The 15,498-nt window shown below is 44.0% G+C and overlaps 2 protein-coding genes across 2 annotated transcripts in view; both read left to right on the forward strand.

Annotated features, from left to right (window-relative positions):
- Nucleotides 1-209: 209 nt before the first annotated feature.
- Nucleotides 210-7,333, forward strand: myclb (MYCL proto-oncogene, bHLH transcription factor b). The gene is made up of 3 exons (XM_080787652.1): nt 210-469; nt 1,151-1,860; nt 3,366-7,333. The coding sequence occupies exons 2-3, from the start codon at nt 1,203-1,205 to the stop codon at nt 4,181-4,183; spliced, it is 1,476 nt and encodes a 491-aa protein (XP_080643778.1). The 5' UTR covers nt 210-469; nt 1,151-1,202; the 3' UTR covers nt 4,184-7,333.
- Nucleotides 7,334-8,921: 1,588 nt separating this feature from the next.
- Nucleotides 8,922-15,498, forward strand: part of LOC308332436 (tRNA dimethylallyltransferase-like) — a gene marked incomplete at its 5' end in the record, with an annotated part of 43,925 nt that continues 37,348 nt past the window's right edge. The window contains one exon of the mRNA XM_080788339.1: nt 8,922-9,080. Coding sequence (XP_080644465.1) covers nt 8,922-9,080 — 159 coding nt within the window. The remainder of the gene's footprint in view (nt 9,081-15,498) is intronic.

A 15,498-nucleotide genomic window follows, 5' to 3' on the forward strand; every position in this document is an offset into this window, starting at 1 on the left:
CACGCACACACGTCTAGGTTGCTGTTTGTATAATTACTATTACATCAGTGGGGGTGGGTATAGTACTGTCTCGTTTTCATCACAACAAACACTGCCGTGTGTGAGCCCACTGTAGCTTTAAACGGTGGGCGTGGCTCAGCTACTACGACCCGCCTTTTATCCATATATCCAACTCTCCCTCCTCCCTGGAACAAGTAGTGCAGTAGCGCGCTTAGAAAGTGGCCGCAGCCAGCCACACTCTTTTAAACAAATCCAGCCCTTGAGGCGTGGGACACGCACTTCGGCACTATTAAAAGGACAATCTGTGGAGAAAACACACGGGGGGAAAGCCCCTTTTTGGGGGGAGGAATCAATCACTCACTGATACGGAATCGTTGCTCCGTCAGAACCGTGGATGTGTTTTCGGTCTTTTTGCGCACGTATCGCGAATCCATGAAGACTCAAGCTGCGCTTTCCTTTCTAACGCCAGGTAAAACAAAAAATAAATTGTTTTGACATGGCTGTTTGTTTCGCCAGGAACTTGTTCCGTGATGTGTGTATTCACAATTTCACAGGTAACGGTATGTAATTGCAGCGGTGGTGCCAAAGAATCACTCCGTGATCTAAAGCTGTTTAATTAAGAAGTTTGGTCTCTCGATTGAAGCAAATTGATTAGAGCTTCCCTTGCAGCTGAATAGTTTTAGTCTGAACCAGGAGTTTTAACTGACCAATAATTGTGCAGGAGGTATGTGAACACTATAATTGTATGCAAATTAAAGATAGTTTGGGGCTCCATCTTTCAGGGACGTAATTTACCTTTAATCTCCATAAATTGGGGCTGGTGAACAGAGATGTCAGTGTACCAGAGCAGTGCCAGTGCTGCTGTTACGTAATACAACTCTGTTGCGAAACTTTAAAGTTCTCAACAGACTGTACCAAAGTGTCAACTTTACTTGCAGTCTGTAGTTTGTTGCTCTGCGTGGGCTACACGTTACAGGTTAAAACGGTGGCTCGTTTGAAGTATCATGCACATTTTGGCCCTACTTTGTTGCATGCATGATATATGGTGCATTGACTAAAAATAAACCCAGCTCCTCAGAAAGCAGCATGGAAGTTTGATTGTCCATATCATAACAGCAATAATAATAAGACAACACTGATGTGTTTCCAGACAGAGGTAATAAAGATTGACTGCAGCCGCCACGGCGCCTACTGCTGCCCAAATGCCCGGCGTCAGCTCCACGGCGTCCCGTTATGAGAACTGGGAGATGATGGAGTACGATCATTACCAACACTATTTCTATGACGACCTCCACGACGAGGACTTCTTCAAGTCCACGGCGCCGAGCGAGGACATATGGAAGAAATTCGAGCTGGTGCCGACCCCGCCCATGTCCCCTATCCGGACGGTGGAAGGGTCGGGCAAGGTCGGACCGGTGGCGCACCCGTCCCTCGGGGACAAACTGGAATGGGTCTCCCAATTCCTGGGCCAGGACGAGGAGCAGGACGCGCCTTGCAAAGTGAGCACGGCCGGCGAAACGCTGAGCAATCTGAGTTCCATCATCATCCAGGACTGTATGTGGAGCAGCTTCTCGGCCGGACAGCAGCTGGAGAAAGTTGTCGCGGCGGGGGAGCGGTATGCCTCTTGTGGCGGCGGATCAGTGGCCCAAGCCAAAGTCCAGACGGGAACAAGCGTCGCGCCCTCGGGAGGAGGAGGAGGAGGAGGAGGAAGGGCACATAGCCTCCCGTCCGACGCACCACTCCTCGGCGGCAGCCTAGCGGCGGACTGCGTGGACCCGGCAGCCGTTCTCACGTTCCCCTTAACCGGAGGCTGCAAGAAACAAGTATCCTCCGGTTCCGAGTCTCACACTGATTCATCAGGTCAGTATATAACTCAGCTTTAAGAGTCAATGCAAGACACATGTGCTTGTTTGGCAATTTTCCCAAACCAACAATTGTGTTATAATTTCATGTTTGGTTGTGGAATTGAGATTTCGTTATTTTTGTTGTCTCGCATATAATGTCTTATCAGTAAGGACTGACATTGCACACATTATGACTGCATTGCGTTACTTTGGTGCATGCAACACATGCTTCAAGCCTAGAAAGCGACCCGCCCATTTAAACATCTGTTCCTTGGCACGGATCCAAAACCCCAGCTGCTACCCTCTTCCTTGTTCTCACAGGCAGCCTCTTATTACAAGCAACATCCTCTCCTGTAGTCCCTGAATTAGATTTGATATAAATTAAATAAAGATATCCCATCTGATCTTTATTTAGGTATGGGAGGACAAACAAGGGGTTTTAGTTGTGCCTGCCCCACTAATTATCCCCCCCCCCCCTAATTGGAGACCTACTTTCCCATCCGATAACCTTATGAACCCATATGATCTAGATTGGTATTTAGGTTACCATGTGATGCTGAGCTGGACCATACATACATAATAGTGTGTGGAATGTCACAATGGGAACTTGTTGCAGCAGTGCAGAGCGCCAGCATTCCTTCACTCAACAGGCTGCAGTGCCAATTGTGTCAGTGGGTGGAATTGGACTGAGTGAGTTTAGGCAGAGAATAGGACAGGATTAGTTGCTTACCAGCTACACTAGAATTCTATTTACTCCTCAGCATTATGTCACAGTGTTAAAGGGAAAATTGCATGTTTGCTCAAGCAGGAGGGGAGTGAACAGTTGTAGTAGGAAATTATTGATGTACAAAACTGGCATTGTTCTGCATTTCAGCGTACCTTGTTGTGTGATATGAGATCTTCTTGTCACTTCGAAGCCATGAAAGAATAATGGCTCAGTGCCCCACCCTCCCTCCCTTTATTAATCCATCAGCCCTTCATGCTCTCTAGTCTAGTGTTCAACTGTTCATGTATAGCTGTTGCTGCCCGTGAGCAGTCAAATCTGGAGGGATGTAATTACTTTTAAAGTGTGTTTCAATTTACAAGAGCATTGAAATCTCCCAAGAGTCTAGTCAGCTGGTGGGGATCAAGCCGATAAGGCCCTTCTACACGTTTTAAACGCTAATTTCCACTTGAGTAAATAGAGGGGTGAAAGGTTTTAGACGTGTGCATTGCTGATTGCCTCTAAACTGTCTGCAGCTCGTTCTCCTCTCTATCTGGGAGGGCATTTTCACACAAGAAACTGAGCTAATGCAGTGATTAGTGGAGTGGAGACATGCGTGAGATTGTGCACTCTGCAGCGTGCATTCAAGAGACGAATATGTGTGTGTTTTGCAGATGTTGAGTTCACTGTGGTACAATCATTTATTGGGACTCTGCTGCTGTCTGTACTTAAATGCACGTAATCTGCCTCTCACACTAGGAGCAAAATAAAATACCCAATGGAATTTTAATTAACACGTTCCTTGCATCCCCTTTCAGATGACGAAGACGAGGATGATGAGGACGAAGAGGAGATTGACGTGGTGACAGTGGAACACAAGCAGCACAAGCCTCGGCGACTGGTCAACACCCGCAAACCAGTGACCATAACGGTACGAGCGGACCCTCTGGACCCCGGCATGAAGCGTTTCCACATCTCCATCCACCAACAGCAGCATAACTATGCTGCGCCCTCCCCGGACACACTCGTCCCACATGTGGAGCCCCCACGCAAGCGGGTTCGACAGGAGACCTCCATCCAGGTCCCCCAAACACTGCAGAACTCTCCCCCCCACCAGCCACGGCCTGGCCACACGCCCCTGAACTCAGAGAGCGGAAAATCTCGTGTTGTGGGAGTCGGGTCAGAATCGCCCAACCCCAACGCCTCTTCGCCTACCTCCTCCACAACACCTTCCTCACCCCCCTCCTCATACTCCTCTCCATCCTCCTCTCCATCCTCCTCTTCCTCCTGCTCCCCCTCCTCCCACCATCACAGCTTTCCCTCCCAGTCCCAGTCCTTCTCCCATCTCTCCAGTCCCCAGTCCTCTGACTGCGAGGACACGGACAAGCGCAAGGCACACAACTTCTTGGAACGCAAGCGGCGCAATGACTTGCGCTCGCGTTTCCTTTCGCTGCGGGATGAGATCCCAGGGTTGGCAGAGTGCCCCAAGACACCCAAGGTGGCCATCCTGACGCGTGCCACAGAGTACTTGCAGCAGCTGCATGCCAACGAGAGGCAGAAGGCACACGAGAGGAGACAGCTGAAAGCCAGGCAGCTGCAACTGCTGCGAAGGTTGGCACAGCTCAAACGATCCTGAACCAGAGGACTGGCACACTGGCCACAGACACACACACACACACACACACACACACACACAAACGCATTTACACTTGCAGAACTGAATGGGACAAAATGAAGGAGAAAACACACTAATATTCACTTTCTTGAGTGGGTTACGATGGAGTGGTGTGGGTGGATTGTACTTTTTTATTTTAGTTTTTCTATTTTTGTTGTTTGCACATTAGCTTCTGAGTGATTGACAGGGCAGTTAGCCTTTCAGGACAACAAGCTAGGGAACTGTTAATTTAGGGGTATGGTTAATATGCCCATTGTTGTGATATATTGGCTTTATCTCCCTGCTATACTGTATATCCCTTGTTTAAAGAAATGTATAATTTGAGTGATTAATATTTGCTAGTGTTGGATAGTTTTCAAAATAAGGGGCTTGCTGCTGGAAGATGCACACGTGCTGAAGTTGCTACAGCTGTGCTGTTTGAGTCATGCATGGTCTTAGAAATCATCCTCATCTTGCTTGGGCTGGGCCCACTGAGCTGTGGGGTGTCCCCTTTTTTGTTAGGTCTGCAAAGCCTGCTGAATCTCACTCCCTCTGGTTTTCCTCCTCCTTCTAATTTCTTAAACTAGCCTTTCAGTGGGTCAGCCTTTTCCTTCGCCCACTGTATTTGCAAAGCACCCAACTTGTCATTTTTGTTCCTGCCTGAACCGCTTTCCGCTTGTTCCTTTTTTTTCCCCCTTCTTTTTTCCCCACGCTCTCTTGCTATTGGCCTCATGTTTTTCCCCTAAACATTTTGTTTGCTTTGTACTGTTCTAATCTATTTCCTTTATCTATTCCCTTTCTCAGTCATCCAGCAAGTTTGAGGCATTCAATCTCTTGTTTCCAATACAATTGGTCTCGTTTAGGCAATTTCTTATAGAATGGAGTCTGTTGCTGTTCATTTTGGTGAGAGGTGGTTGCTAAATCCCTTGTTCTCCTAGCTTTAGGGTTACTGATTATAGTAATGTGAATGGTGATTGGTGAAGGGCATTATTGAAGTCATCGAGAAACAACTTGTACGGGCACACATTTAATTATAGGGACCTTGCTGCTTTATCTGCATCTCTAGAGCAGCCTCAGATTTTGCTGTTTCACTCTTAACCTCTATCTGCTGGTCCAGCCAATAACATCACCATGTTGCTTTCCTCATGCACGAGAGGACCTTATGACATCACCATGCCTATGGTAACGGACTGTTTTGCAGCCTTATCCATGAGTGGAAGTGTGAGTGACGCACGACAGGATAGAGGCATACACTAGCATGCCATGTAGCCAATGTTTGAGTTTATTATTATGCACGCGTAAAGAAATAAGAATCATGATGATTCCACTATATCTTTATTTGTGATGTGCCATCGAGACCAGCCAAAAGGTGAATGTCGGTTTAGATTTTAAAACAAAAAAAGTGTTAATCTGTTTGTTTAGTCACTTAAGCCCTATATTCAAAATGGTTCAAAATCTTCCCAAATATTTCAAATCATTCTTTCGAAAATAGCCAATCTACGAGCTTGTAGATCTGCTGATCATTTTTGCCTGTGATGACATGCCCATGGATGCCAGGGTAAAGTTGTTAATTCACATGTATTGGCAATGTAATTTCCAACTTTTGCTTGGAAATGAAGCCCTATTGATTTGAAAATGACCTTTTTCATATTGCTGTCTCTTATCACCTGTGAATTGATCAAGTTCACTTTATAATTTGTTTTTGTTTTTTTTATTTTTTTATGTTAAAAAACGATGCCTATAAAAGCCTTTCATGGTATGTAGACTGTCTTGTTTGGATGTTTGTATATAGTCTCCTTGCTGTATAGTCCCTTCCAAACCAAAACCAGATCTGTCTACTATACTCTTCCTGGATTTGTTTTTCCTGTGTCCTTACCCAGGGCCAGGCTTGCTGGCTTTTCAAAGATAACTCAAAGCTTCTATTTTTGTTAATAAAATGATTATGGATAAAAATGTCAAAATAAAACACTTAACTGAATATTGATTACACTAGCCACTTTGTGAGACCACTTTCAATGCCTAATTGCTTTCTTTACCGTTTGGTTTGTTGATTTGTAAGTGTCAGTTGTCAAGAGAGAAAAAAAAAAGACGTTTTGTACTATATTTTCATACAGAGTTGTTTTGGGTGTGAGTTAATGTTTTATTTGTATTGCCCCGGTTGGGGCGCTATTGGTGGTTATGTGCTGACACTACAGCTAGTCTCTTCTTTCCAGATCAACTTGACAGAATCCCCCTGTATTCAATCAAATCATTTTAGCTAGCACACTGTCGAAACTTGACAGTGGGTGGGTGTTTTTCTGCTTGTTAAAACACTGGCTGTGCGGTATCAGAGATTTCTCTATGCTTGTTAGCAATCCTGGTGCTACATGTTGTGTCCATAAGCCATACACTAGATATAACTAGCCCTGAAACTAGTACTGTACTGCAAACCACTTGATCACAGTAAGGAGCATGCACTCTTTGCCTGGTTACTCGGGGCTTGTGGTTTCTTAGGGCTGTAGCCCTTTAGAAGAAAACACCCCCTTGCTACTATTTGTAATCCCCAAAGCCTGGATTATTCCCCTTTGCCTTTCATGAGGCAAATGGAGAGATGCTGACAGAGTAAGGACAGGAAAGTTTGGTCAAGGAGAGCAAGGATGGAATGAGTTAAAATGATGCTTTTGAGCATGGTACAAAAGCACACTACTTATTACTAGCAATCAGCCTCATTAACTTACTCTGTTCCTGCCTCCTCAACAAGCTACATATGTCCTTGCTAATAGATTCAGCACATAGTGTACCAATGTTGGCCTAATCGCAATTTTTCTTTGTTTTGGAGGGTAGAGCCTCAGAAGTTGTTAGACCATAGGCTTCTTTTGCGTTTCATTTGTTTTGGGTCACTGGTCCCTGCAGTCAGCACAGACATGTTTGGCAGTGGACATCGGTTTCTTTGAGTGAAGGTTAATTTATACTTTGTTGCACGTCTCTTTCCCCTGACTAAAACTACACATTTGTCGAGCGATGCTTATGTTGACGGGGTCGTACAGCAAAGTATAAATTGGCCACTATGGAGCCTTGTCTCAGCACTTTGTTCAGTACCTCATTAGCCTATTATGTATGGGAGAGTATGTCCAATCCAATTAATAAACTAAATGTTAGCCATCATCTTTGTTGCGTCTGTTTGATTGCATACAATGTCCCCCTGCAGACACAATTCTCAACACTTTCAAGATGGTGTCAGTGATGGGTTATTCTTTTGTAATACCGGTAAATTGTTTCACCATTTCACTAACATATAATATGATAAATGGATACAACAACCATTGGGTTGTGTATGTTTATGCCCTACCAAGGCTTTCAGCGAATATTAATAGTGGCCACAGTGCATCACTTAGTATGACCTGGTTCAGGATCTAGCTTTATGCCACGTGTTTTATAACAACCACCTGTATGAGTGGATTCACATCACATCACCCTCCCTCCATCCTGCTTTAACTGAACAGTCTCCTAGGCAACACATCCTGGTACCTCTGCCATGGCAACAAGCATTATTCTCACTACTACTGAGCTGCTAGTTTCCATAGAAACAATCCCAACCATTCCTTTTCCCTTGTCAAGGCATTTTGTTTTAAATGGAAAAGTTAGTTATGGAAAATCTGATCCAGTCAAGAATGTGTCAATTAATTCTAATACTTTTGTAAACAATTAGATCGCAAACTTACACTGGCTGATAAATATCCTGTTAATCAGTTTAATAAGATTTTAAAGCTAGGAGTGTGTATGAATGGGTGAATGTATGCACAATCTATGTAAAGCACCTTGGATAAAGGCGCTATATAAATGCACCATTTACCATTACCAAATACGAACTGCAAGGTTCCCAGTTCGAACCCGGGCTCCCCCAGAGTTAGTGTCGAAGTGTCCTTGAGCAAGACACTGAACCCCTAATTGCTCCTGATGTGCAGGTGCACAATCTAAATTGCCTTGGATAAAGGCGCTATATAACTGCACCATTTACCATTACCAAATGCAATATGCAATTCAATGATATAAATGGAACGTATTAAAATGTATTGCCCCTGAGGGGAAAAAAGTAAAGAAAAAAACCCTCTCGGACAAATACAAGAATTACTTTCTTTTACTTATTTACAGGACTCATCTAGCATTCTAGCATCTAGCATTGTCATCTACTGGTTACAAAACATAATTAAACTACAGTACCTGAAGTGTCTTAACATCACATCATTAAGCTAGGCAGCTAGCTATTGGACTGTTGCAGGTGGTTAGCCTAAAGTGTAAAATATAATTTATTAGAGATAATTTCATTTGTAACTTCTAAAGCTGGAATTAAACTACTATACAGTTTTAATATGATATGATTATGATATTACTTATATCTTATACTTTATTGTCAGTTTTCACTGAAATTTGTTTTGCGACCCAGCGGCCTGTATGCAACACATTTACAATATACACATTTATTTGACATAACACAGGACAAAATAAATAAATAAAATACAGTTACAAACTTACATACATAGAAACATAGGGGCAGAGAGCAATGTCCACAGCTCAGTCTATTCCTGGCCAAAATCCTGATTAAGCCTCAGAGTTCAGTTGATTGATGGACAAAAGACCTGACCTTATATGTTCAAGCGACACCGTCGTACTGTAATATAATAATTGAGGCTTCGCTGCGCATGCGCCACACTGTCAGCTGGGTAAAGTGGAGGACAGCATCATGGCGGCGTCCGCTCGCAGTGTGCAATGTGCCGTGCAGAGAAACATCATACCTCCTTTAGTGGTGATTTTAGGAGCTACTGGCACTGGAAAGTCTAAACTAGCCATCGAAATTGGTAAACGACTTCAAGGCGAAATAATCAGCGCCGACTCCATGCAGGTAAGAACGACAGAAACACTGGAAATAATCTGCATTAGAGCATTATTATATGGTTATTGGCCGAAGCCAGCATCGTGCTATTATGTTGTTGTTAAAGTGCAAGGATAAATTATTGTCTAATTATGTGCATGTCAGCGAAGATTGACAACACAACCTTTACTTATTGAGCGTATGACATCATAATTAGATGGATTTAGCGAGGTTACTTAAGAATGAAGGACAGAATGCGAGCAAAATGCAGCCCATTGATTCCTGAAGCTGAAGTCCTCTCCATACATACGTCAACAGTGACTGCAAATTACAACAATAACAATAACGCAAGTAGTATAATTAATTAGTACATTAACAAATGAACTGCCACACGAGGTAGATGTATGGCGGTGACTTTAGGGAGAACAGAACTACCGGTAAATAATACATATACGTAAATTATAATATTCTACCACCAGAGCAATTGCGTTTAACAATTCACTTGTCAATAACATAGTGTACCTCAACACTTAGAGGGGAGGGAGCGAGAGAGATTAACTCAAAATGCAGATATATAGCTTATCTTAACCTACATTTAGTTTCCACTGCAGAAAGCCATTCACAATGTTACAACAAGCGTATAGCAGCAGCTTTGTTGTATTGTATTGTATTGTATTGTATTGTAACTGTCAAGTGTTCAGACATTGTGGTGAGTTGCTGACAAAACTACAACAACTGATTTTCAGGTCATTTTTGTAACTTTTCGTTAAAACAATGCTCATACTACTAGTCAGCAAATTGTGACAATATGCAGCTGATAGAAAGATAATGTTCATGGAGATCATACATCATGTTCTCAATAGGAGAGAAAGGTTAGAGAAGTCCACTCAAGTCAAAATGTAAAGCAGGCCTTTACACTTTACACTATTTAGAGGCAGGCAATGTGGCCTTATCAGGGGCCAGGCATGATGTTGAATTGCTTGTATTGTGACACTTGTGTCTCATCATGCTATGACTGACTATTCAATATTGTGACTTAATAATTAAGAGTCACTGACATCACCCATCGCTAGGTTATGCCCAGAGCCGTAGAAGAAGAGAGTTGTGAACTTGTGACACGCTTTGATCTCGCCGCAAAGCGGGGTGCTATGGGCTAGAGTTCCAAACATTGGAACTATCCCATTGAGATAGAATGAGCACTTCCGCATTCTATTGTTACAATGGGAGTCAGCGCTAGTGTCGTCACTCTCATATCTCATACTAGATCATGCTGGTTATGTCTAGCCTGGCCCAGCCTGTGTGCTTTCTGGTCTAGAGGTGCGGGTGCCAGTCAAACATGCTGTGGATCCCAAGCCCCCAGAAAGGCTGGCCAACGTTGAAGCCGCGAGACGTAATGGTCAGAGCTGGAACTGCAGGCGGGCCCCTGCATTTAGCACAAGGAAACCCTGCTGGGGTTTAACATTGAGTGCTCATTTGCACTTCCGCATTTGACCACCACAATTTGGTGGTCAAATGCGAAAGTATTGATGATATACACACTGCTGCCATCTTGCCAGCAAGGTGCTACCTATAGGTAACCCATAGACCGCCCATTCATCCAAACAGAAAAGTCCTATTTAATTGTATTAAATAACGTCAAACTCACCAACATTGCAGCTGTACGAAAAGCTAGAATTATTGTCTTACTATCTGCAAAGTGTTTGTTTCATAAAAATCCACAGTAGACATGTTATGAGCTACGTACTTCCTGTCAAGAAATTCCTTGCAGATCTAAGTGTCAGAGTTTGGAAGCACTCGTTATCAGTAAAGCAACCTCCTGCTGCCTCCTGCATTATGTGCAAATTCTAAGGTGGTACACATTGACTGTTGAGTGATAGTCAACAAGAACTTCCAAACTCCAGCACTTAAGAAAAAAATCACACCCGTGTGAACTGAGTGGTGCAGCTCCCCCCCTCTCTCTCTCATTAGCAGGCAACATTGCAGCACTATCCCTCTCTCTGTTTCTGGCGCCCCCTACTGGTACCCTATAGTCATATACTCGTGCTCATGGCCACATACTATAGCCACATAGATAGGCACATAGATAGGCACGGACATTACTGGTTGTAGGAGTGGTTGCACCACTCAAAAATCATCTGCAAGGGATTTCTTGTCAGGGAGTAGCTCATAACATGTCTACAGTGGATTTTTATTTAACAAACACATTGCAGATAGAAAGAGGATAATTCAAGCTTTCCGTACAGCTGCAATGTTGGTGAGTTTGACGTTATTTAATACAATTAGATTTGACTCTTCTGTTTGGATGAATGGGCTGTCTATGGGAAGTTACACCTAGGTAGTGCCTTGCTGGCAAGATGGCAGCTGTGTGCATATCATCAATAGCATTCTTCCAGGTGCTTCAAAATGCCACTGAGCAACTTTCCTTGAAATGAACATATACATATATCCTTTATAACTATGGTGGATCCTATTGCTTCACCCATCTGAACACCATGAATCTGTCATTGTTTTTTCCCAGTGGCCAGTTGAGTGTTGTTGTTTGGTAACTGCAGGACAGGGTATACTCTCCAATCTCCATCTGGAATTATAGTACACGGTTTCTGGTTCCTGATGTGGGTAGAGTGGGTAGAGTTAACATTTTCCCAGTGAGGAACAGGAATAAGCATGCCTTAATTTGTCTGCTAGAACCTCAGACTAAACGACTTTGTGAGCCCTAGGGCCCATTCCCACGAAGTAATTAAGCTGCAACCTGTGCATTTTATGTCATACCTGGCATTCAATCCAATCGAGATCAAGTCTCACTTATATCGCTTACCCAAGAGGATGCATGCTCGCATGCCCATGGCAGATATTGTGCTTATGAGCTCCAGGCAGTACTACCTGTCAACCAGTAGACCTGTGACCTATGTGGCACCAGGGTAAAACATTCACAATGGAATATTAGGGAGACTACCAACCGCTGCACATGCACTAGCTATAATCATGGTACCACACTGTTTCTCAACATGGGGTCCAGGGATCCCAGGGGCCCCTGAGTGAAGCGTCCCCAGCCCAGGTAAATGATTGACAGTTAGAAACTAAATGGATCTTCCTTATGGGTTTGTAACTCATGAGTGTACAAAATGAACCAAATGGACCCTTGAAATTTAAAAGGTCAGATAATTAGTTATTTACCATACAGAGACGAAGCAAAAGGGAACAAGTAAAGTTGTATTCATTCAAATAATTTCTGGACTGCAGCTTTAAATTGAATGACATGACAATAATTGGATTTTGAAATGACAGTTTACAAATTGCAACAGGTCTTGGCATGATGTCTTCCAATGGACATTTTTCCCTCGCTCTCTCCTCATGTCCCTATCTCTCTCTATGACCCTCTGGCAGTGTATGCCTGCCCCCCCCCCCCCCCCCCCCCCCTCTCCTCTGTGTCACAGCATGACAGCATGAAAACCTCTCACGCTGCATTGCTTGGCTTTCTTGAGTTGTGCCCCGCCCACCTCCTCACTTTCTCAGGCTCTGTTGCGATAGCAACCTGAGATCACACGCACAAAAGGTTGGCGCTGTTGTCTGGGTCATACTGACACTGTCGCCCAGTGTTTCAAACCCCCCGGCCCGTCCCCCCTCAAACACACCCCCAGCCCCCCCAAAAAAGACTCACAATTCCAGTTTTCCCTCCAATTTGACAATCTCTAACAAGGACTTTGTTGACCTTATAATGCTCTTTGACGGAAGAGTGATTGCTGGCACCAGGCAGTGATGATGATGTCTGTTCCTTCCGTCATTGGGCTCTTTCACGGTCATGTATTTGTTCTCTCCCAGTGTGAATGCCGTGCCCACAACACCCCCCCACATCCACCCCTTTTTGTCCTTGACAGTGTGCTCCCTCTGTGGGGAGTGAGTCTTCCACCAGTCACTGGTATAGCTATTGGCTAACTGGGTTACGCTAATAAAGCTCTGCCCAGAAATTCTCTACAACCAACCGTACTGGCCTAGTTATGGCAGAGTGGCAGACTATACCGAGATAATTGTTGCCACAGCCGTGGTGCATGTGTAGTATGTACTGTACGTGTCTCTGTGTGCAGACAGACCAGTAATACAGTGGTAGATGTACAGTACACACTCCTGTGAGAGGGAGTGAGCCTGCTAGGGGAGTATTTCCTGGAATTCCACATGCTTTTTCTCGTTGATTTTCAACCCCGCCCATTACTGGCAAGTTGAAATTCTGACTATTCTCTCTCTGTCCCCCATGGGGAGGACAGAGTGTAAAGTGTGTGAGTGTCAGAGAGAGAGAGAGAGAGAGAGAGAGAGAGAGAGAGAGAGAGAGAGAGAGAGAGACGCACACAGAAAGAAACTGCTTATGTGAGAAGAGGCTGTGTGTAGGCTAGCACCGTGCGTGTTGTCTTTGGGATAGGAAACAGTCTGGACTTGTTTGGTAGAAAGCAGCATTGTGCTGAGCCGGTGCATATTCAGTGCCGTGCAACGCTAGGCTAGCAGCTGATAGTGAATGGGCACACTGTGACCAGTGGGAAGTGTCCATTGTCCCAGGAAGAATTGGTTCCCACACTCCCTAACACTCCCATTGTGTTCTGCTCTGCCCCCCTCCCCTACAGACTAGCCCGGCTCATGCCCCCTGCCCAGAGTTCATTGGAAATGCAGGGGATATTATTCACTCATTAGATGAACATGCTATCTATGGCATGCCATCATGCACAAGTGCCAGGCTGTACTGTCAATGAATTAGGCCCTGCGAGTGTGGTACAGAGGCTTGTGAAATATCGATATTCGTGATGCACGACTTAAAATGATGATATTGTCTCGATTTTGGTTATCGTAAATTGTAATATCATGATATGGCGTGAGTGTTGCCAGTGTACGTTTTATTTTGACTTGGTGCCTTCCTGTTATTTGGATTGTGTCCTTGCTTCTTTTCTTCTCTATTCTTGTCTTTTCTTACAAAAAAAAAAGCATCTGTATAGAGCGCCGAAGTCCTAGAAGTAATTTCTCTATGGAGAATAACATGTGGTCATCTTAAAATTATATTAGCATTGTGGTCCAAAAATAAACAAGCTGTCTCAGCGTTATTGTCAGGGAGGTGTCTCTGTATTGAAAATGTAACTAATTCAGTAGCAGTAACAATAGTGTTTTCTCTCAGTCAGTTGATTCTTCATATCCATATGAGTGAAACGGCCGGGATGACATGTTTATTTTTCAAACACAGTTCTTATATGAGGCGATCTAAAATCCCCCTATGGGGATTACGATGCAAATAAAAAGTACATGAACCTGTGGATTTGCACCTCTACCGATATTGAAGTCAGACTTCGGTGCTCTGTTAATATATTAATGAGGTTGTTGTTCATGTGAGAGAACATTTTGGTTGTCTCAGTCTTATGTTTTTTTCTACCATGTGACTGTCTTTCCTACACAGCGATAGGGTTAGTGGATCTCCATTGGGTGTCTTTACCATTATAATCTAGTATTACAATCTAAAGGTGGAATATCTCCTGCCATACTAAGGTGCAGTATAGTTTATTGTGCTTCCCTGGTCTCACATTGTGTGTGTGTGTGTGTGTGTTATTTATATATATATATATATATATATATATATATATATATATATATATATTATTATTTTTCTTTTGGCATAAGTGTTACAAAAGGATGGTAATTTGGGAGTGTGGAAATGGGTCTATTTGAACAGGGAGAGGGGGGAAATGTAATGATCTGGTGGCCGTACCTGTAGTGGTATGAAAGACTATTTAGTGCTGTTATAGTGTACAGTGAGTATTATCTAAGTGATTATGACAATAGAGGTGGGAAGCTTCCATATTGTCTTTAAGAGGACAACGTTGGCACTGTGGCTATGAACACAGTTTTTTTTTTTTTTTTTTTATGTTTTTATATTTTTGATAGAGGGACAGACAGTTGGCTCACAGGAAATGGGGGAGAGAGATGGGGGAGTGACATGCAGTAAAGGCCGTCGGGATCGGGAGTCGAACCCACGGCACACTGCCAGACTACAGGCCAAGGTGCCTGGACCGCTGAGCCACGGCCAGGGACAGTTGGACACACGTTTGTGCGATGTGGCATGTCAGGCTTAATGCTGTTCTGTCACCGTGGCCCATATACGGTAGCCCTATACATAAGGTTGTCCAATATAGATAGAGCGTCCCAGTCCCGCCCGGACCCGGAAGAGAAATCCCCGTTCATTTTCCTCATAGACTTTTATTTTTATCCCACGATTTTGTAACCCATTTTTCACCCCTGTGTCAATTATCTGATGTGATCCTGGGCTCTACACAGTACACACCCTCCGCCAACTTAGTCCCCATATATGGGGGACATGGGGAGAGCAGTGTCCAAGTTGCTCCTTTACACCTGACAGGGGGGAGTTTCCCTGGTTGGACGTAGCATGTGGAAGGAACACGTTATTCCTACCAGTTCCTTT

The sequence above is a fragment of the Protomyctophum bolini genome (genome assembly GCF_963924005.1).
Source record: "Protomyctophum bolini genome assembly, chromosome: 17".
NCBI lineage: Eukaryota > Metazoa > Chordata > Actinopteri > Myctophiformes > Myctophidae > Protomyctophum > Protomyctophum bolini.